Here is a 22851-nt window from a genome sequence, read left to right on the forward strand (position 1 = left end):
GAATGCAGCGTTCTGCAGAGATCTGTCCTCCATGCATGTGTTGCAGTGGGGGCTGCAGGTGTCACACGCTCTCGAAGCATGGTTCATACCAGTGCTAGTGTGTGTGTGTGTGTGTGGCAGTGGCTGGCTACAGAGTAAAAACTTCTGCAGTGAAGTGTGCCTGAAAGTCCTGCTGTTTGCAGGCTTTCACTTGCGGCCTGGGGAGGATCATGGCACTACACTGGAGGAATACCTCCTGAGTAAATCTGAAGCTTTTGCAGAGGATCCTGCAGCTGAAATTCAAGCATGTTTGCAGGAGCAGAGGTTTTGGAATAAAGGCTGCAACCTGTCTGTCTACTACCAAGAAAATCGTGGTGGGCTGCAAAGCAAAAACATGTTTAGGCAAGGCTGGATAAGCACAAAAGAGAGTTGAAGCATCTGAGAGGGAAAGAGTAAGTCACTCTCAGATTTTGATCACAATGTTTTCCAGCTTCTAAAGCATCACAGTTCTGTTTTTTATCATACACACATTTATAAACATTTCATGATGCATTTTCTAAATATAAAGGGTTGTGGTGCATTCTGATTGGAGCCGTGGCAATACAGTAGATATGACTGTAATTTATCAAGGCCCTTATTAAATACAAAGAGGAGTTTTAGCTGTTTTACCTGAGATTGCATTTAGTTGGATGAAAAAATGCCATGATTTGATGAGCACATTTTTGTCTTGCTGCAGTCCATGATCTGTTTGTGCATTATTTTTAATAACCAGTGAAAACTTACTAAGATATCTCTCATGCGAGGAGGAAAGTAGTTAGTTAGTTCCTTGCAATGTTAGCTGCGCACTTAGCAGCATACGCTCTCACCCTCCGGGGCTGGTAACAGGAAAAATTGTTCTCATTATCTGTGCTATAGTAGTTGTCCTGTGATAAATGAAAGCTAGGATGAAAAGCCAGGAGATTGTCATCCCTTAATTCTTCGGGGAACAGAAGGTAGCAGGAGGAGTAAGTGTTTTTCACCATCTTCTACGCCCCAAAACTCTGAGACCCTATTGACATCAGCTGACTGGGGAGCTGGAAATATCCCCTCATATATGGCCAGTTCTGGGCAGGACATGGGTGTGTGCTCCAGGGTCTCCTTCAGTTTTTCCTCAGTGTTGAATTGTCATAGGATGGACACTTCTACTACATCCCGCAAGTGCTCTTTGCTGGTGCCTGTTCTTCAAAGACTCCTAGGACATGGTAGAGGTTTTCTGCTCTTGCTTTCATCCTATAGCATCATTTCACCACACTTAATGCCCTGCCTGCTCAGCTCAGATTTCTTTTCCCTCCTTGACCTCCTCATTGCAATTAGAGATTCATCGGCCCTTCAGCTGCAGGTCGAGCTAGGGAAATGTCTCAGAGGCAGCCCCAAGGGCCAACCCTGTCCTGGGCCGCCTCAGGCCCAGCACCGCCAGCCAGTAAAGGGAAGGGATTGTCCTGCTCTGCTCTGTGCTGTGCAGGCTCACCTCAAGCACTGTGTGCAGTTTTGGGAGTCACAATATAAGGACATAAAACTATTAGAGAGTGGCTACAGAGATGGTGAAGGGTCTAGAGAGCAAGGTGTATAAGGAGCAGCTGAGGCCCCTTGGTTTGTTCAGCCCAGAGCAGAGCAGGCTGAGGGGAGGCCTCATGGCGGCCTGCAGCTCCCTCACGAGGGGAGCGGAGGGGCAGGCGCTGAGCTCTGCTCTCTGGGGACAGCGACAGGACCCGAGGGCACGGCCTGGGGCTGGGACAGGGGAGGGTCAGGCTGGGGGTTAGGGAAAGGTTCTGCACCCAGAGGTGGTCGGGCACTGGGACAGGCTCCCCAGAGCAGTGGTCACGGCACCGAGCCTGCTGGAGTTCAAGAAGCATGTGGATAATGCTCTGAGCCATGTGGTCTGAATTTTGGGTAGTCCTGTGTGGAGCCAGGAGTTGGGTTTGATGATCCTTGTGGGCCCCTTCTAACTCAAGACATTCTATCATTCTCTGATTCCGTGAGTTCTGGTATTGGTGTGATTCTGCTTGTCAACATTTCAAAAAGAGTTCAGAGTGTTTCTGGAGACACATACAGTGCTATCATCTACTGTAGTCACAAAAGTCTCTTCACAGAAATACCATCTGGGACTTGCTAGCATGTAGTTTTTAATTTAAAATTGCCTTATGGCTAATGGAACTATAAAATACCTTGTCATTGTTGTAGCACATAGGGGATCCAGTAATAAATTAGAGGTCCTCTGTGGTAGGAGCCACAGATATATAATAAAGCAACAACCTCTGTCTGGGAACACTTTAGTCTATGTTCGTATTTCATACATATGCACCCAGAAATAGGGCTAATCAAATTTCATACTTAAGGGCTTAAACAGTTCACGGCTGGAATGTGAAAGAAATTTTCCCCATTCTGCAATATGGTAGTCCTGGAGAGTATGGACTTTGTTAATGTACAACACAAAACTCTTCATTTAATGTTTCCTCACAGCGTACCTAGTTTGATTTAGGCAGTGGTTTGAGACAGTAGGATGCATTTGGCCATCTCAGATTTATGTTCAGTGACTAGAGAACAATGTTTTAGTTTTATGTGAATGTTTTTTTCCTCCTGTTTTGAACTAAAAAGTCAAATTTATGACAAAGTCATTAAAATGCATAAATGCTGAACTGACTTTTCTGATTTACTGTTTCCATATAGATATATTTTCTCATAATTGCTTTTCCAGATTGTATTGGTCAGTGGACATCTGGACAGCTGGGATGTTGGGCAGGGAGCTATGGATGACGGTGGTGGAGCATTTATATCATGGGAAGCATTATCACTCATTAAGGATCTGGGTAAATATTTAATTTAAAATATTTTTAATGCATTTCATTTCCAGAACATTTTGTGTGTTGTCTAAACTGGATTTTCTATTTTATCCATTCCTCTGAGAACAAATATTCATACTTAGTATAAATATTTTGCAAGTTTGTCTGTTAACCCCCTTCTTTCATCATAGGGGTCATCCAAAAGCAACACATCAGTCAGTGGTCTAGAACGTACTTTGAGCCTGCATGGTCACCATTATCAGAGAATGAAAGCACAGTGTAGTGTTACTATAGTAACTAGGTAACATAGAAAGAAGTCAATCTTTTATTTTTTCTTAATGAATTCCTTCCTATTAAAGATGATGAAGCTTCATGAAATCACATGAATATCAGCCTTCTCATATTTTTCTCTGCCTTTTAAGCAGCACTGTCTTTGAGCACATTCCTAAATCTTTCCCTGTCTTACAAGTCGCTTTTCCAGTGGCTGTTCAGTTAATTTAATTCACAAACTCTTACCTCACTCTTGATAACTTCTCATCTACATCTATCTACATCTCTCTCAAGAAGATGCATCTGTGACTGGATCCAGACCATGATGCTGCCTCTTGACTTCTTTTTTTTTCACCTACATATAGGGATAATCATCAAAACTGAGTCTAAACTTAACAGAAATTCATATTTAAGAGTCCATTCTCCTTGAACGTTCTTCCTAAACAAATTTATATCCTGCCTAGACTTGTTCCACCAAATGCTGATAGATACAGCTAGACCATCAAGATGATGGGCTCTTAGGTTGGTATTTTAAGGCTGATTTCCTGGTCATTCGCACTTCTTTTATGTTGCTGTGTTCGTGGGCTTTGTTTTTTTTTTTGGACTGTTACAGCTGATTTCCTTGTCAAGTTAATCCAGGACAGAGGAGGCTCACACTCGAGTTTCCTCACTACAAGGATATAGTTCTGTAAAATTTAACTTAACCAGAGTGCCCTGTCAAAACATTTTGTCTCATCAAGTAATGTGATGGTATAGTTCCTCACAGACTGGAGGGCGAGTGTGGCACAGCCATTGTAAAGGGGCTCCAAGGTCAGCTGTGGGAATGCAGTTCATCCCCAGCATCTCCCAGACTGTGGTCTACAGTCAGGTACTGCTGCCAGAGATCATCTAGACATTGACCTAATTGGCACTGTATTTAAATTAGTCATGAACGAAACATCCAGTTCATGTGCCTGTGTTCTCCATACACCTAGCCTCTCAAAATTTGGTCTGGCGTCCTGCTGTTCTTAGTCTGCTGTGTGATTTCTGATCTCTGAAGTGCGGATTCCAGTCTTACTCCTTGATCTGCAGTTTTTTGCTATTTTTACTTCCATATGGGCTTTTGTCACTACACCCCTCAAAACTAGATCAAAACAGACTTCTTAGATTGTTGCGTTGATATCCATGGATGCTTTCATCAGATGGAACCTATTTTTCCTCATCATTCCTTTTTTCCAGAACTGTAACCTGTGGTCAATAGGAATGCTCTAAGTATTCCTTTAAAAAATAAAATCAGCTGCTGTTCCTGCTCTTGGCTCTGGCAGAGTTTAAATAAGAAACTAGCCTTTCCTGCTTCTAATCAGAAGGATTTGTGCACTTGAACAATCTCAGTGTTTCTTGAAGAGCTCTTTGTAGACAAGCTCTGTTATGAGATTAGCCACTCTCGTACTGCAGTGATGAATATCAGACATCTTTGTGTATTGCTGTGTCTTTATTTTGCATTATTTGAGCTCGTTATCTCTCGTTTTGCCAGCCTCAGAATAACTGGAATATCAGTATGTGACTGAAAACAAAATGCATGTGTTTTACTTTTTGTTCTTTAAAAGTGAACTAAAAAGGATTCTTCTACAGAAGAAACCAGGCCTACTCTTTCTTTTAGTGTTTTTAAATCTTTTTTTATGATTCTTGGGAAATTGCCTATGCTCCCTCCACCTCCAGGAAGAAAAATTGTGTCTGTATTTGCTGATTCTATTCTATTCAGAACAAACTGTTTTGCGTCTCTTAAGGGCAAATTCATGGTGGCATTGTATAATTCTTATTCACTGGGTTTCCTTTCAGGCATGAATGAAATGCATCACTCTCTGCTTGTTCAAATATTTGGTTTCCTCTAGTAGTAGCTTGTGTGTTTGCTGTACAACCTATGGTGAAATGCTGTTTTCTCAGCTGGGAAATGTCTGAGCCTTTGCTGATGCCCTCTGTTCTGGTTAGCTGTTGCGTCAAGCTTTTCTTGTTATACCAGTGTTCTGCGGGAACATACAACTGGGAGAGAATATCTGGGTCATCCAATCTAACCTGTAGGTGTAGCCACGTGGGATAGCGCCTTTCATCTTCCGTAGCAGATTGGTTAGTGCAGATTTTATATCTTATGGTGCATATAAAATCTGACCCCAAAAAAATGACGGCGAAGTGACCGATGTGCAGATTGTGTGAGAAGTTAATTAATTAGCTTTATCTACAGCCAATTCCATAAGTTGTATTTTCAGAGTGCGCTATTTCCAAGCATTGTCTCTTGAACTGTGGAGGCTTGGCTTCGTATCCTTCTGGACCCCAATAAAGTTAGCGTCAGTCCATGCGTGGCATGGGAATAAGCCAGCTAAACGGGCTTGTCTGATGCACTTGTCGAATTTTTGGCTGTTTACTGGGACTCTTAAAGTCATGGTGCATTGTGTAGCCATGAAATCTGCGTCTGTGTGTTGTCTAACTGATCTTAGAAATACAGATATGTGATCTGAAAGCTGAAGTGAACATTCTGAAATACTAATTTTACAGTATAGAACTTCTGTTACGTGTAGCGAGGACTACTGCTTCCATGTCTGCTGTAGCCCCTTGGTTCCATAAAAGCAAGATACTGCTACGCTATTTGAGCAAGTCTTTTCAGAGGTGATCTAATGATCTAATAGCATTTCATCATGATATCACTGTGACCTTCGGGCATGGCGAGTGGACACAAGTTACGCCTGGTAATTTGGATTTTGGTAATTCCATTACTTGAAAAATGGTTGTAGTTTGAATAGTATTCTGTACTTTAACATAACCCCTCCCCAAACCATTTAGTAGCTATTGGCGTAGGACCAAATACATGAAATTCATTTTAAAATCATTAAAATTATTGCTTAAATGATTACATTTTAAGTGATGAAGTTTATTTTCTTGCTCTGGTTAAAAGTATTTAACAGCTTTTACTTTTATTTCTAGATAAATCAAGTACTGAATGTGTTAAGCTTTATATTTTCTGAATCTTCAGTGTTGGCTTTTATTTTTCTTTAATTGAGCTGACAGCTTCTGTGCTATATTCATATCTTTTTTTTCTTAATGGTGTTTTTGTAGATTTCCAGACACTAATAGTTAGCTGGATGTTCACTGTAAGAACACACAATAGTAGCACAGTCTCAAGTAGCTTCACACAGAGACTTCAACACTTCAACTTTTTTGAGGGAAAAAATGGAACCCATTGCTTTTGGTAGGATTTTTTTTTCCATTTCACTCTTTGGTTTCACGTGGATGTTGCTTCTTTTTGAGACAAAAAGAGTCAGCGTAGAGTCAGATGAAGAAGCATCTTCTGGGGGCGAGTTGTTCTGCATCTTCCGCACCAAGATGATGAGAACGGGCACCTTTGGAGGTGCCTTTGGCTCTCCTCCTTTTCCAGAGAGAAAACACAGGCAGCAAATTCAGACTAAATGCCTACTTTTAGATGGATTACAATTCAACAAGGTGAATCTTGCTCGAAGTGGCTATTCTACAGCCACCCAATGCAGAAACTGAACCCCACATTTCTGTTCTGTGTGTTTGTAGCTTCACTCTAGAAAAAAAAAAAAAGCTTTCTACAATGTACTGATAAATGTCTGCACTCATCTGTGCACATGTTGGTACCAGCACAGCTTGTAGGTACCTCCTGACCTGAGCGAACTGAAGCATTTCACGCAGTGCACCCATACCAATTTCTGCTTGCTGTTGTGCCACGCTATGCTCTTCCCACTGCTCGCTTTGCTGGAAGCCAAACTCAGAAACATTCACCAACTAGTGGCCGTTCTGGCTAATGGTATCCAAATGGGTCTTTTCTCCAAGTAAACACTGAAGTTCAATGAAGCACAAAGGAAAGAAAAATACGTACTTTTTTTCCTAGCACTCTTGAAACTTATATACGCCACTGATGGGCAAGAACACTGGCAAGCTACTTCGTGGTTAATTTGCTCAAGAAACAAAGAACTGGAGGCATTTTCACAGAAGTTGTTTATGTGAAGAAAGATTAAAGTTTCAGCCAGTTGGTGTTCTTTATTCTTTTTTTTTATGGGAATAGAGACATCTTTAAAGGCACCAAGGCGCCTTAGCTGGTCTGAGCTGGAAAACTCCCTTTCCATCAGTGGGGCTGTGGCTGTTAGGATTATCTGAGGGCTTCTGATGCTTGAAAAAATGCCCTTCAGTACTGCAGACAAGGTTTGCAAGGCAGTAAGCTTGTGCAACTGTGCTGCAGTTTGCCTGCAGCTGTGTCTGTCAGCTGCCGCCTTCCCCAGCCCTCCTCAGTTTTTAACCTTTTGATCAATTCTAACTACATTTGATAGAGGCATAGAAATATTTAGAATATGAAGTTCTGATACGTTCTTTGCAAATGAGTGATTGAGGAGAGATGGATGAGTGCCTTTCTGTCCCAGCTGAGGAAAAGGCAGGAAGAAACTCTGCTTTTATGCTTTTTTGAATGATGACAAATGCCTGTTTAATCAGCACACATGTAGCTTTGGAGTAAGCACCAGGTCTTTTTTCTTGTGCCTCTGCCACCAAGTTCTGTGGGGTAGTAGCAAATACTGCTACCGTTGTGAGAGCATTGTTGGGGGTAATTTAGAGATAATGGGAAGGCACTGGGGGTATTTTGGGGAGAAGCAGCTGAGGGGTTCCTGTCTTTAAACAGATGTAATCCATAGGGTATTGCATGAGCTGTGATGTGGTGTGAAGGTATTTGGAAATTGTAGAAGAGACAGCACACAAGCAAGTTGGGGATTTCTCGTTTTGCAGAACAACTCTGTTACTAATTACAGTCTCGAAACCTCAAACCCATCCTGTTTTCAGGTTGGATTTATAATTTTCCAATTTTACATATGCTAGTTCGTGTGCAAAAAAAGGTGTCTTTGGAGATACCCAATGCCATTTGCCTCAGCATTTTGATGGTAGAGTCATTACAGCTCTGGTGTCATTTGAAACACAAGTTTTCTTGTCCCTGTGTCACATGAGGTTTACAAAAGAAGTTGGCTTTCCAGGTGAGGTGAAAGACTAGTTAAACAGCTATTCATAAAAAGTTCCTATAAAATTACCCCAAGAATTATCTTGATGCCATATTGTACCTTTACCTGGCTCTACAGGTTGCACCGACAGCCTGTGGCGCTCTGTCCCACTGTGGATGGTGATTGCCTGTTTCCGTAAAGGAGGAATTTCTGTTCTCTCACCATTTCAAGCCTTCTGCTGCCATGGAGGCCTTGCTCAGAACTAATACTTGCTGCTGGCATTTTTGAGCATGAAGCAGGTGGCATGTGTCCAGTGATTTCAGAGCTCTAGCCGTTGCTTTCTCTTTGCTCCTAATCTCGCTGTGTTCCTGCATCGCTTGGCCCAGGTAGGCAATTCCCACCCGAGGCCGCAGGTGCCCTCCCTGGGGAAAATGTGGGTGAAGCTCTCTGGCAAAGCCACCTTCTCCTCCAGCTCTGGAAACACAGGACTTTTATCCTTAAAAGGAAGCTTGGGGAACTGAAAAACAAGAGTAGCGGAGAAAAGAGTTTAGCAGGTGATCATATGGTGGTTTCCAAGCATAACACTTTATGCCCCTTAAATGCTGTAGAGAGCCCACTGGAGTGAGAGATGCAGTTGATTTTAATTGATGAATTTCACTGCTTTCTTCTGAAAAACTTCAGATATTGTATCTGTTGTGTCTGTTTTTAATTGAAACAGCTGGAGCCAAATTTCTGTTTGTTTGTTTTTTTTTTTCCAGTGATTGGAGCTGCTACTTGACACTACAGTCTAACTTATTTTCAGTCTCACCTCTGCTAACAGGGGAGGAATCAAATAGTCTTTTGATCACATCCTGAGTTTCTTTCAGCAACGTTTATGCAGAGGCTCTCCCTCCTTATTCAGAAATGTGCTTTTTGCCTTTACATGGCGGTGTTTGGATCTCAACACTCCTTTGTTAGTCAGCTTGTGTTGTTCTCTGAAGCCCAGATGTGCACATGTCCACCACTGCTGCCCAGTCGTGTGTTTACCTGGTGCGTCCTCAGAAGAAATCCATTGACTGTGCTGTGAATTTGCCAAATCACAAACATACCCTCAGCTACTTGAACAGAAACATGTTGGGAGTTATCACTATCTAAGATCTTGCCCGTGTTGAAGTAGCTGGTAGAGACTTCATGAAAGGCACCTGCATTCCGAAGACAGCTATAACGATGGTTTGTGGCACAGAGTAAATGTTTCCCAGCTTCTGGTGTTGTCTCACGTGCACTGAGCTCATGTCCCGTCATGTCTGCATGGCACATGAGACCAGGAAGTCTCCTGCTAGGACTGGGCCTCCGGGTGCTTCTGGGAATCCTGGTTCTTCCATATAAAAAATATTTGCTATGGGGAAGTGCCAGAGACAGCGAATACCAGGAGTCAAATAGATGAACCAGGCACATTTTCCTCTTCTGCAGGCTAGGGCAGGATGCACGATGCCGTTGCTGCTATAGCAGCCTGATGAAGGAAGGGTTATTGTTGACAAAGTCTAATCCCAGCCATCACACCTTTTACATGGCCTTCCTACATTCCTAGACTATGATCTGTACGCACTCAAGAAAGGGAGAAATTTATGGTGATAGGTTCGGTGCATACTTCCCCCTCTTCCTCTCTTTACCAGTGTTCGAAGGAAATGGGAGTTTCCTGAGCTGACTTCCCTGTAGATGAAGACATGGATCTGGTACAACCAAATTTCTGTTTCCTAGCATAAAGCCATAGAAAACTTAAGTGTTTTTAAAACAACACGCATAAGGATTTCAAGGTGCGACCTGAATTATATTTTATGTAACTCATAAGGAGTTGATTAGGCAGTTTTTTCCACCTTAAAACTTATTTTAAACAGAACTTCTAACTCTCCTCTGAGTTATACCCATGACTAATGTGACTCAAAAACCATAAGACAGATTTCGATTCAGTTCTCTGTAGTCTTTGTATGAAGTTACACTTCTCTATTCTAAATTCACTGGCTAATATATGAGGACTAAAGATACATTTTATTAAAAAAAATTATTGGAGTCATTCCTTTTCTGCTAGTTTAATTGAAGTCATATAACTGCGATTTTAACTTACTTTATAAAAATTTTGTTGAACGTGTTTTGGAATTTCCTGTAGCTCTGGTGGTGTAGTTGTTTGCTGTCTAGGAGATATGTTGTGAAACATCATTAAATGACGGCTTTTATAGTACTTTTTTTTTTTTTTTTTTGGATTAAATATCCCTGATAGGAGCTCCTTGTTCTTACATTCTTTTCACTTCCCAAAAGTTGCACATTTTATTCTGGCCTTCATATTTTGCAAATCTGTTAACTATACTTGATATGAAGTATATGTGTATGCTGGTACACTCCAACTACATTTAAACCTTGATTTCAACAAACAACTGAATGCATATTTGACAAATACTTAAATCTTCAATTTCCATACTGAGTTGACATAGCAGGGGGGTGACTGCAGACATATAAAGTTGTTAATTGAGCAGTAAATTTAGGCTTACAGCTCTCCTTAACCATGTTGCCCTGTGTCCTGTGTACTGCTGCTACTCTGCAAGCTGTGATTTAGCCAGTAAATTCAAGTTCAAAAATGTGCTTTATTTATCTGTGAAAATCTTAAAAACCAGGTGACAGAAGCTATTGCGATTTTTTGTCCAAATCTGTAACTCCGCTGGCGTGGTGCAATACTGAAATCCTTTCTGGATGAAGTCAGAGTCATCTTGTCCTTGCTGTCAGGTTTTCTTTTTTTGTTGTTGTTGTTGGTTTTTTTTTGTTTGTTTGTTCTTTAAGGCATATATTTTCCATATGGTGAGACAAGTGTGGTTGGTGCATTTTCTGAATCATCAGCTCTGAGGACAGTGTAAATGCTGCAACAGATTTGGGCTTCTGCCAGTACAAACAGAGGGACAGCAAAAGCAGAAGGTAGAGCCACAACACAGAAAAGGTCAAAACACGTTTTATGCTTGTAACACCAGAGAGAGAGAGAGGGAGAGAGGCCTGCATTGCCTTTTTAGCTCCAGAAGAATTTTATGAGATCTCTGAATACCTTTCAGGAGGGAGTTTTTTCCTAAAGAGGAAGAGGGTACATTTTCAGGGTGTCCTCTTCTTTTTAATGGGATGTGGAGGAAATGGCAGCAGCAGCAGAAGCAGTGTAGGGAATGGAAGAGTGCTCTGCTTTCATGTTCTGCTGGTAAACAGGCAAATAGAGGATTTATTTATTTATTTATTTATTTTTGACGTGCCTTTGACTTCATGACACTAGACTAATTGGTTCTTTGTCACAGCATCCAAGAATCCCAAGCACAGAAGAGCACGTTTCTCAGTGCTCCTCTTCCGAGCTGTTTCTGAGCTATGCAGGTTGGTGGCTCGGAGGCAGGCACCTGGCCAGCGCTTGCTGCAGCAGCTCTGCCACCTCACCCAAATGCAGCACAGTGTACGGAGCTCCAGGCAGAGGCACCTTCTTCTCCCCATCTCCCCTGTTAGAAGGCTTAATATGTGTTATTTTTAGTTACTAGACTTGCAAATCATTTGCAGCTTTCCCCTCTAGTCTTGTATATACAGCTCCTTCCTTAACGTTTCCTCTTGGATATTACATCACTTTCTTAAAATAAATCTACCTAAAACTTCTCATGTTCTCCACCTTTATTCTTCTGTAAATCTGCCCTTCCTATTCTGTCATAAGCTTATACTTTCCTAAAAACAGAAAAAAATGCTTTGATTAATCCCAGATTTAATTAATACTGCTTGCCTGCTCCTCTAGCTCTGTAAAACCCAGTCCTTTCCAGATATGAGTCCTGCCTCATATCCTGCTTGCCTTGCAGTTTCCACTCCCCCTCTTTTCAGAGGCTTGTCCAAAAAGCTTCTCCCATTCTGTGAGTGCGGCAGCTGTGTCCTCTTCCCACCCAAAGCACAACATCTGAGCCCTTCACTGGCATCAGTTGTGGTGGAGCTACTGGCCCTTACCTCCAGGCACTGTCTGGCTTGGCTTGTCTCATTTCCTGCTTTCCAGTGTCCTGCCCATTTTCTGTCTTTTTCTTCTTGTGATTCCAAATCTCTTCTCCAGCTGACCCGTGTACCTGTCAGACAGCCTGGCTTTCTCCCAGGCCTGGGAGACCTCATTTTTCTTTACTGCAGAACTTCAAGATGAACTGATTTATCCACTTGCCAGCATCCTGTCCAACCAACATCTTGTCCTCAGTAATACAAGCAAAACCTGTGCAACAGAACAAAGAAAAATCAAGTAGATTACATTATACCTTTTTGATGAGAAAGCAAAGGCAGTTTCTCAAGCAATAAGCTGTTGCCTTTCTTTAACTTTATGCTCACTAGAGAATTACAAATATATCATAATCATGGTTTACTTAATACTAACATTTTTTAAAGTGTGCTTTGTCTTCTCAAAGTGTATAACTTTGATAGTATTAAGATTTTCTCTGTTAAATCAGTGTTTTTCACTCAATTTTGAAGAAAAAAAAAACTTCTTTTAAATGAAATGCCTAACTAGAATTTTTTAATGCAATGTCTAACTAGACAAACACTTTCCAGCACAAAGAGTGATATTAGCACTCTTAATCATGGAAGATTTTTTCTAATAACAGAACGAACGTGCAAATCCTTCTGTTTTAAAATGAAAACTTCTTCATATTCAGAGGAAAAGTCCGGACATCCTAATTTGATTGCATTATCATTTACAATTTATAAAATGTATCTTTACATGTAGTCTTTGAAATTAGCCAGAGAAACAAGATGCTAAGGTGAAGAGAGTTTTCTCTAAAACAGGTATTACCCATTCCACAGAATACAGAAATTAGGTAATGGTCTCTAAAATACTTGGGAATATTCAAATATTTGTCTTCTTTTCAAAAGCTATCAGACCTCTCTCAGACAAGTAATAGTGATGGGTAGCAAATGTTAGGAATTTGTGCATTCTCAGCTTATTGGGACCTTAGGCTACATATATAGCAGAGGCCAAAACTGCACAGCAAGTGTGGGCTCCTCCTGTGGAAATACTATGGAAAATAAGACTGCAACACCAAAACTGTGTACAATACATTAGAAGGAAAACCAGCTTAAAAAGTTATCATGGCTTGGTGAAAGTGACCTTACTTGATAGTTCACTTGAGGTCTAGACCAGAATAAGGAAAATTAAAACTAAAAGTATCGGTGTTATATAAAATAGGCAGTGTAATGAGAATGCAACGAGAGCTAAAATATGTAACTTGCCATGAAGCCCAGCAGTTTAATTAAACCAGCAAATAAAGCATTTGCTGAGATTCTGGAAATTTCAGAAAATTGCCTGTTTCCCAATCTGTAAATGGTTGAAACACTTTAGCAGATCAAATCTAAAAGAAAATGAAAAAAACTCTGAATATTTGGCCAGATTAAAAAAAATTAACAGAGCATTACTAGATTGGATAGGATTTTAATGATGCATAAAGGGACTGCTAGTGTGTTGTAAGCAAAACAGAGCAATTAAGAATGAGTATTGATACAGCTAATTTGACCCTGAAATATGTACCAGAAATTGCTTTTTTTTTTTTTTTTTTCTCCTGAAGGCTGCCAGTAAAGTCACAAGAGACTTGGGAAATTTCCGTGTTAACTGCAACAAAGAAGACATAGCAGGAGAGAGAAAAGAGAAAGCAGGACGCATAGCATGGGAGAAACTCAGACTGGCTGTGTTCATTGTGTTGTGTATCTTAGTCCTTTTTGTATATATATCCTTTTAAAGAAATTTCAGGCAACAGCTAATAATGCAGAAAAATATGTAGCTCATGATGTTAAATACAGCAGTGGGACAGTTTTGGGGATGATATATCTGTATGTACCTCTCCATAGAAGCTCCTGAAGCAAATATATCAGCATCTTAGGCAGTATGAGACAAAGGGATAGGGTAGTGCAATTTGTTCTACTTTGTGGCTCAGTTCAAGGCTTTTTTAGGCCATTTATGTGTGATGTGGGGAGGGTAAAACTGGCAAAGCCCTAAAATACCTAATGGTTTTCATAGTTCCAGAGGGCTTGGGGGGGTTACAGTCATTTTCCTTTGTGTGCTGTATACCGATGAGCTTCAGTCCCATCTTTATACTGCTGAGGAGCTTCTCCTCTCTTCAGGTAATGCAACTTATTACAAACTGTCCTAAAAATCATTAGGGGTGGGAAATAAATGCAGCTCATATATTGAAGAAATAGGAATAGGCTATAGAAATTCAAAACAAAAAGATAGTGTAGGCATGCATATACAGGCATAGCCTGCTTTCCTATGTACAGGCATATCCTAATTGCAGCATGTGTATTTTATCACTGAATACTGTGTAAATGCAAGTTAAAAATGTTTTACCTGTTAGTCTAGTAACACAGAATCATAGCATATAGGATGCACAAGGATCATTGAGTCCAGCTCTTGGGTCTGCACAGAACCACCCAAATATCAGGCCATCTATCTGAGATCATTGTCCAAATGCTTCTTGAACTCCGTCAGCTCGGTGCTGTGACCACAGTGAAGGGTGCAGAACCTTTCTCTAACCCCCAGCCTGACCCTCCCCTGTCCCAGCTCCATGCCGTTCCCTCGGGTCCTGTCGCTGTCCCCAGAGAGCAGAGCTCAGCGCCTGCCCCTCCGCTCCCCTCGTGAGGGAGCTGCAGGCCGCCATGAGGCCTCCCCTCAGCCTGCTCTGCTCTGGGCCGAACAAACCAAGGGACCTCAGCTGCTCCTCGTAAGCCTTGCCCTCTAGACCTTTCACCATCTTTGTAGTCCTCATTTGGACACTCTAATAGTTTTATGTCCTTATATTGTGACTCCCAAAACCGCACACAGTGCCCGAGGTGAGATTGCACCAGCACAGAGCAAAGCAGGACAATCTCTTTCCTCAACCCGCTGGCGGTGCTGGGCCTGAGGCACTCCACTACAATGCACATCCATTTGCAGTGTGATAATATGCCTCTTGTAAGCTGAACAGCTATTTGATTTGTTTGCGGGTGATACCAGTGTCTTGGTTTGCAGAGTAAAAAATCCTTTGTTTCACTGTTTTCAAAAGTTGATTGGTATTACAACAACATGATGACTTCTCTTGAAGAAGTCTGATTAGCTATCATACACTGTCTTCTTAGAAAACACCGTGTCTTCATACTTAATCCTCCCCATCAGTAAGAATTTATGTTTATAAAGTGGAAAAATATGTACTAAAGGAAATTCAGTATTTAGAATACTGATCTTTATTTTGATTAAAAAAGACACAACTCAAGTTCACCCTCATGGTTTATGTGCTATCGTGAGGGTGGAGCACATTTATTTATTTTTTACATAATATGTGACAGATTATCATAATTTGTATATGCTTATACCAGACGATACATTTCAATTTTGCTGTGTGGGAATCTCTCAAGCAGGAGCAAGATGTGCAAGATATAAAATTCAAGTTTTGCATAGTGTCCTGGTAAGTGCCTTATCACAGGGAGATCATCCACTGTCGTACGAACATACGTGGATTAAATCAACACTATCATGCCTAAAAAATACCCATTTTAAAATTATTGTAAAAGTGTGTATATATATACATGTACACACATGTGTATACACATATATATATACACACTTCCATGTTATTTGCTGGTAATTATCTCTTATGTAAAGTATGAAAGAAAGGCTTTTGGCAAAGTACTTTATTGTAGTTGACAGTTGACGTCAGACTTCTTAGTTAATACCTCTTTTCTAGTACGATTACAAATCCGTTTTTTCTCAAGCATTTGTGTTTTTTGGCTAACCTAAGCTTGCTGCTGACATCTGCAAGTCTGAGCACTTTAGCATAATTTAAAAGAAACAGAATATCAAATCATTAAGAGCTGCTTCAAAGTATTACTGAAGTGGTCAAGCAATCGTGAAGTACAGCACCTGGAGACAGTGAAACCGCAAGCAGCTACTGCAGCACTGAGGGTGTATAATGCAGAAGTAGCCTGGGATAAATGTTTTCATTTCATCCTTTAACTTGGGAGCCCAGGTGCACCATAGTGTATCTTTCACTTGGGATAAACCATAGGAGTGCAGAGGCTGATCAGTAAAATGCACCTTTGTGCTGTACTATGACTACGTTTCTCAGTTAAGGGTAACGTAGAGAAAAAAAAAAAGCTGCTTCATTTTTTTAAAAAATAGTGGAAGTATGTAGATTTGTAAATTATTCTGTAGATGGAGGGAGATCTGTAGATGTGTTGGTTTTGGTCTTAGTTGCTTGAGTTTAGAAGGGATAATCTGAGTACCAACTATAACCTTTTGAAGTTTATCCTACTGTAAAATCCCTGCTGTTCTTTTTATTGGGATGCAGCGGTAGGATGGAAGCTGTAGGATTTGGGTGTTTTTGAGTAGGTGTTGAGCTCTGCAACTTCCACTTGAGTTACTTAATTTCAGATCTGCGTGACCCAGGAAAGGCACAGTAGGATCCTTGCACCAGTTATAACTTACTGCACTTTTCCAAAACAATCTATGTATTTAAATATTCTGTGTAAGTTGAAAAAAAAAATCTCTTCTATACTTTGCTTTAGAATATGTAATATTTCAAAAGGGGGAGGCACTATTTTATTTTGAAACAGTTTTCCTTAATTTTAAAATTTGCTTCACGCCCCTGACACTCATCACAGAACATAGTTTTCTACTCCAAGTGTTTTTATCATGTCTTTTCAGTACGCATTTGGGCTGTGATCTGCAAGATTTTGTGGCAATGTTTTGTTCCTTAGGAACCAGTAGGTTTTAAGAAACAAACCAAAACTGGTAATTTTAATTAAAAAAAAAAAAAAAAAGTTGTAGCTTAAGTATAGTAGTTCGTATTTTTAATAAAGGCATGCATTCAGAATATTCTTGGCAATTTTACTTGTGAATACTGGATTTATTTGATGTACTTTGATCAGAATAGCTGTGTTTTTAATAACAGGTAGATAAATTCTTATCACTTCAAGATAATGAGGAAATTAGATTTTCCTCTGTATACTTTGTTTTGTTTTTAAAATAAATGCCTCTAGACTTTATGACTTTTTTTTTTTTTTTTTAAGATTTCCTATTTAATTTCAGTAGAGCACACAAGTGAATCTGCTCATGGAATTTGCAAAGCTCGGCAGGGCTTTTTCTCCCCTCCATTTTAATAGAAAGATGCTATGACCAGCTACAAAGGGGCCGTATGGACCTCAGAATTCTTCCATGTAAGTGAGCTGAGACCTTCTCAAACTCTGGCAGAGAATCAGAGAGCAGCCAGGCTTACAGCCTCTAGGGGTTAAACACCAACAGGCATCTCTCACCCTTGGTCCTAGCCCCCTGTTGGACAGCAGCGTGTTTATTTTCAGACTAGCAGCGCTTCATCTCCCATGGCTGGAAGGAGGCAGAAGATGCTGTTCCCCTGTCTCAGACATCTCCCACCCAAGCCACTTGCACAGCCGTGGTGTGGTGGGCTGGAGGCTGAGCTCCAGTGCTTTGTGTTTTGTGCTAGGACAAACAGCCTTTTGCTGGCACCCTTGTTCACTGCTAAAGCTGCAAATGAAGAGCCACCTCTTGTAATGGAGCCACTGACACATTTGTGGTTATTTTGTGTCTAAAATCTTCCTAACATCAACATGATTACTATTTTAGTATCTTAATTTTCTCTCATTGGCCATCTGGCTGATTTGAAATGCGAAGGAGGCTAATCCTGTGCTGTAATGATTTAGGAGAAGAGCAGGAAATCCACTGGGATGAAGGGGGGGAGAGGGGGAAGAACTGTTTTTAAAGTAATGAGAGCTGATGACCTGTCTGTTTACAGACAGCAGGTCAACATTTAGAAAATCCACTTTTTAATCCCTTGATTCTATTCTTTGTGCTTCTTTCATTATGAAATAATGGACAAGCCAAGGTGGTGGTTTTTTTCAGATTTTGAATATAACTTTTACACTCTGTCTTCAGTTATTAGGATTGCTAACATGTAATTTCGAGAAGGAAACCTTTGGTTGATTTTCTTTGGGTTGAGGAAGAAAATTAATGAAGGTCAGGTCTATTTGTAGACTTCATCCATTTCAGCTAGGAAATTAATTCAGTTTTGACAGTGATACTGATATTATTTCTCCTCAGCACAGAAGTGTGTGGGGTCATTTATGCTTTATTGTTTGTTATATTCTCCTATCTGGCTTATTTTCTTTCTAATAGTTTTGAGGAGGGTATTTTTGCTGAAACATAATTAGCTTTACACTGTACAGAAAGCACTGTTTATTCTTGGTCTGCTTGCTCTTCAGTGCTCTCAGATTTGATGTCTCAGATGTATTTGTTTATGAGTACAATCAATCAAATAAATAAAGGGCAACAACATCTATCTGTTTGGATGTGCCGTAGCAGAAACAGTTTCAAAATATATGTGAGAACTTATCTTTCTTACTGAGCTATTGTAACAAAATACAGAGTGGCCTTGTGTTTGCCATGTTTTAGAAAGCTTTGCATAGATTCAGCAGGCAGTTGTATTTCAGATTCCAGAGTACAGATTGTCTCTTTTCATTGGTCTGATAAAAAGCAAAATAATACTGTAGTGCCTCTCAGTTCCTGGAAAGGGGAAACATTTCTCTTGAAAATCGAGTAGCTCATTTCCAATTAATTGTAATAAATTAAGCATGACAAGAAAAATATTAATTCTCATGAAAATTGCATTTGGATCTGCTGAAAGCATACATACATTATTTACTGCAGACCACTAGGATGGCAGCATATGTATCAGAAATCTATCAAGGTAGTCATTTGATGTTACATTTTGCGGACACCTACGTTGTGTCCCCCAGGTTTGCTCTTCCTCTGCTACTGCATCAGAGGCCTGGTAGCAGCACCACAACAAACTACCTCTTTCTCTCATGGTTTCTCTCCTTGCACCCCAGTCCTTCCCAAAAACGAGCCCAAAGCACTGTGGACAACAAAACCCACACTAGAAGTAGGTTGCATTTGTTGAAGTTAGACCTGACTGAATGGAAACTGGCTTTTCTGCAATTGGGAGATGGAGACAAATGCAGACAAATGCTCAAATAAACAAATACTTAGTACTAAAACCAACATTTAAAATTATTTTTTAGGACTTCGTCCAAAAAGAACTCTGCGCATGGTGCTATGGACAGGAGAAGAACAAGGAGGAGTAGGTGCTGAGCAATACTACCAGTTGCACAAGGTAAGTAATGTCTTCAGATGGTTTGCTTGACAGCACTTTTCTCTATAGTTTTGTGATCTACTCATTATTTTTGTCAGAATGTTCAGCTAAATATCTGACTGGAAATAGTGATTCCAGTTCTGCCTGAGAGTATGTTTTCTGTCTTCTATCATAAATGTAAACTTCGTTTTATATTTAACATAATGTGACGTGTACATACATACACATGTTCCATTTGATTTAACATATTCTATCACAAAACTTCTGAAACAGCTATTTCATGAGGATAGCTGCCATAGCTTTCAAGCGTAGCTAGCTTTCTGGGGATGAATGAGGAATGCTCCACATGTGTTGGTAATATAAATAAATTTTGTTTGGCTTACATATTTCTGCTTCATTGCATTTTCTCATAATATTTTACAATGTAAAACATGAAATAATACAAAGAAAAATCTTTGCAATCTTAACTTATTTTAATGTTGTCTAATCTAAAATACTCTGTGTCAATTATTAATTTTATGGGATCTGGAATATTTTAAATGCTTGATTTCTGATGAGGCAAACTCTGTGACTGGTTATAAGGGTAAAAATACTGTATATTATCACATCTGATCCATCTGTGAACAACGGCATTTTCAAAGTACAGCAAGACATAAAGGACAGTTGCATAAAACGTTTTTGGAGATAAGTCTTTGGAATACTTATCTTTTTCCCCATAAATGTATCCTGTATCTGCATAACTAAGCTTAAGTATTTATCTTTTATTCTGTTCCCTAATGTAGTAGTATTTACTCTCAATGATGGTTGGTATATCTGAGACAAAGATACGGGACGAGTAAGAATGTGTTTAGGAAGTCACCTGCTGTATGATCGTAGGCAAGCAGACTCACAAGAAAGTAATAAATTCCTAAAATAAATTTTTAGTGGTAAACAGCCTAACAGAACAAATATGTGAAAGTTTCACTTTGAATCAACCTCATTGTGATGAACAAGACTAAACCAATTTTCATCTTCAATAGAGTGGTCAGAGATAACATCACAGTGGTTTTGGTTTTGTGGCTAATTGAGGAATGGTCAATTATTTCCCACTAACTTGTTTAACATTACTAAGAACTGTGTTTAACTACCCATGCATAATGTAGTCTCCTTTATACTTTTACATTATAGAGATAGCTCAGCTCTCTCATTTGGAAGAGGAACATAGGAGTTTGCTTTTTCAGATTCAGGGAGGTGACAGATTGCATTTTACCAAGTATTAAGGGCTCCGGATTTACCATGGATACTCTGGTGTTCAGCAGAATTAAACTAGCATGAAATATTCTGGAATACATAGCAAGGGAAAGAGATGCTTCTCATTTACAGAAGTGCATTTTAGAAGAGCTGGAAGGGACAAAGCAGATGTTTTGTGCCTGGTGCATGCTGCTCGTGAGAAGTGTATCACCTCTGTAGATTTTGAAAAGAACAGTGATTTCCGTCTTGAAAAACCAGCTCCATCCTATGGTCTTAGAATTGTCAGCAACACGTGAAATTGTCTTATCCACTTCTCGTATTTTTCCAAAAAGTCTGTATTTCAGTGTTGTCCCTAGTATTTATATTCAGAATTAGTACCAAAAAATAGGCTTAAGGATCAAATAGGAAAATATAAAAGAGATCTGGGTGTTGTTTGAAAGATATTTGGTTACTTTGCTTTTAAACTGACAAAGATGTGTCTCAATTTTTGCTGTGCTGTTGTGATTCCATCTGGATGGTGTGCTTTGTGAAGAAACCACAGTCTAACTTGACATGAATTTGTAATTTGCATGGAGAATTTAAACAGAAATTACATCCGTCTGTTGTTTGTTGTTCTTGTTTCCCCCCTGCCATGTGATCTGGCATAATTATAAATTGATACAACTCTAGGACATCGCATTACTCATAATAACAAAATAAAGCAGATTAATACTGTACATTATATTTAGCATGAAAAATATCTTAACCTTTTAATGATTCACTTGTGCAAATTTCTGGCAATTAGGGTAGTATGGCACAAAACATTGCTTCTTGATGTTAATGAGTACAAGTTAAGTAAGAGTGGTATTTAAAGATGCCTTGTTAAATGAAAGATGGGCCGTATGACTCATCTGCCTGGCTGGGCTTATTATGACTTTAGTTCACTACAAACAAGTAGAAATATGAATGCTGTAATTCAGCACAGACAGACATGGATTTCCTTGACATTGTAAATTACGTCCTTGTGTCAGTGGAAATGTGGCAGAGGAGAAGAAATGAAGACAATATAGTACTGGACAAGTACAAATACTCTTACTTTTGTAGCTTATTTATTTTTTTCCTTCAATTTAATTTCAGGTCTTTCTTCCTCATCTGTCATAGTAGGTTGCCACTGTTATACAAGTAATAAGTTACTGCAGAAATAACAGATAGCAGCAACGTGGTGATTTTACTATGGTGCAGATAATTAACTCATATCCCTGCATAATTGTGTTATTTGTATCACTCTCAAGTATTTCTGTAGAGCCCAGTTTTGCAGTGTCTGTTTTTTAAAACGAGTCATAGGGTAGGTATATCAGCTGTTGAGAGCTTTATCAGAAAGTAAGAGCTGCCATGTTGGGTTGACCAAAGCACAGCCTAACCCTGTCTCCTGTTTGTGACAGCATTCAGTGAATAGATGCTTAGGAAAAGCGCGTTTGCCCAACTGCAGTTAGAGTAAGCTCAGTCACATAAATTACTAATGCAACTATTTTTTTCATTTTATAAAATATTTTTCTGGAGAGGCTCTCACAGTCCTCATCTATTGCTCCCTTTGTATGATTTTTCCAAGACACTTCCAAGAGCCGAGAGCCAAATATCATCCAGCAGTGCCAGTGCCTCCGTTAGTGCCGGGGTACCTGCCACCCACCAGTACATCCCACAAAACCTGCCTGGTTTAGACTGGGACAGAAACCTCCCAGGGGAATCACCAGCATCTTTGCTCCCAAAGAAAACACCCATTGATGCGCTCACTGCTTTTAATTGGTGGCCAGTACTTAGATTTAAACCTAGGCTGGAAATAGACCTGATTTTCCTTTACAGTAAAGACTCCCTACCATGATGAAGGGTAATGAAATAAAAGGATCTAAGTATAAGTCAGGCTCCAGATCTTGGTGTACAACACTACATTTAAAGCCTTTGCCCAGTGCTTATTTGCGTGACCTGGTTGCTGAGGAGGGCTCTAATGTATAGACAATATAAATAACTATAAAAATAGGAAATATTGGAACTGCCACTTTCCTTTCCAAGTTGCATGGAAGAAACAGGAAGGTGGTTTAATAATTCTGGAGGGATTCCCATTGCACCTCTTCTGTACAGACTCTACTACACCCTTCATCAACAGCACCTGAGTGCCATCCAGTAGGGTTTTAAGTATTTCACACGTTTACTCTTATGTTTTCTTCATGAAGGGAGAAGGAAGTATATGTAATGAAGTGTCTTGCCTTGGTGGAGACTTCTGCAGTTTGTTGTTTTAAATGTATCTGTCACTCTACACTTTTCAGAGGGAAAGGTCGAAGATGCGCACCTTGCATTTATCTTGCAAGTTGCTGCGACTGGTGTTGGCCCTTTGTTCTGGCTTCACTTCATTGCTTTGGACTGGTCTCTGCCAAAGATACATGTACCACGACCACAAGGTTA

General features: G+C 40.0%; 1 protein-coding gene and 1 long non-coding RNA gene across 11 annotated transcripts in view; both read left to right on the top strand.

The window, feature by feature from the left end:
* Window positions 1-22851, top strand: part of CPQ (carboxypeptidase Q) — a 358649-nt gene that overhangs the window by 96873 nt on the left and 238925 nt on the right. For all 10 annotated transcript variants that reach the window (XR_013947694.1, XR_013947695.1, XR_013947696.1 and 7 more), the window contains 2 exons: window positions 2714-2825; window positions 19115-19206. Coding sequence is in view for 6 of the 10 variants with exons in the window: in XM_080583136.1 (XP_080439262.1) it covers window positions 2714-2825; window positions 19115-19206 (204 nt within the window). In the remaining 4 variants the exon portion in view is untranslated. The remainder of the gene's footprint in view (window positions 1-2713; window positions 2826-19114; window positions 19207-22851) is intronic.
* LOC308191101 lies at window positions 2846-19099 on the top strand. Its single transcript, XR_013947700.1, has 3 exons — window positions 2846-10981; window positions 13615-14167; window positions 15398-19099. It is a non-coding gene; the product is annotated as an uncharacterized lncRNA (long non-coding RNA).

Source organism: Anser brachyrhynchus, assembly GCF_964034855.1.
Source record: "Anser brachyrhynchus genome assembly, chromosome: 2".
Taxonomy (NCBI): Eukaryota; Metazoa; Chordata; class Aves; order Anseriformes; family Anatidae; genus Anser; species Anser brachyrhynchus.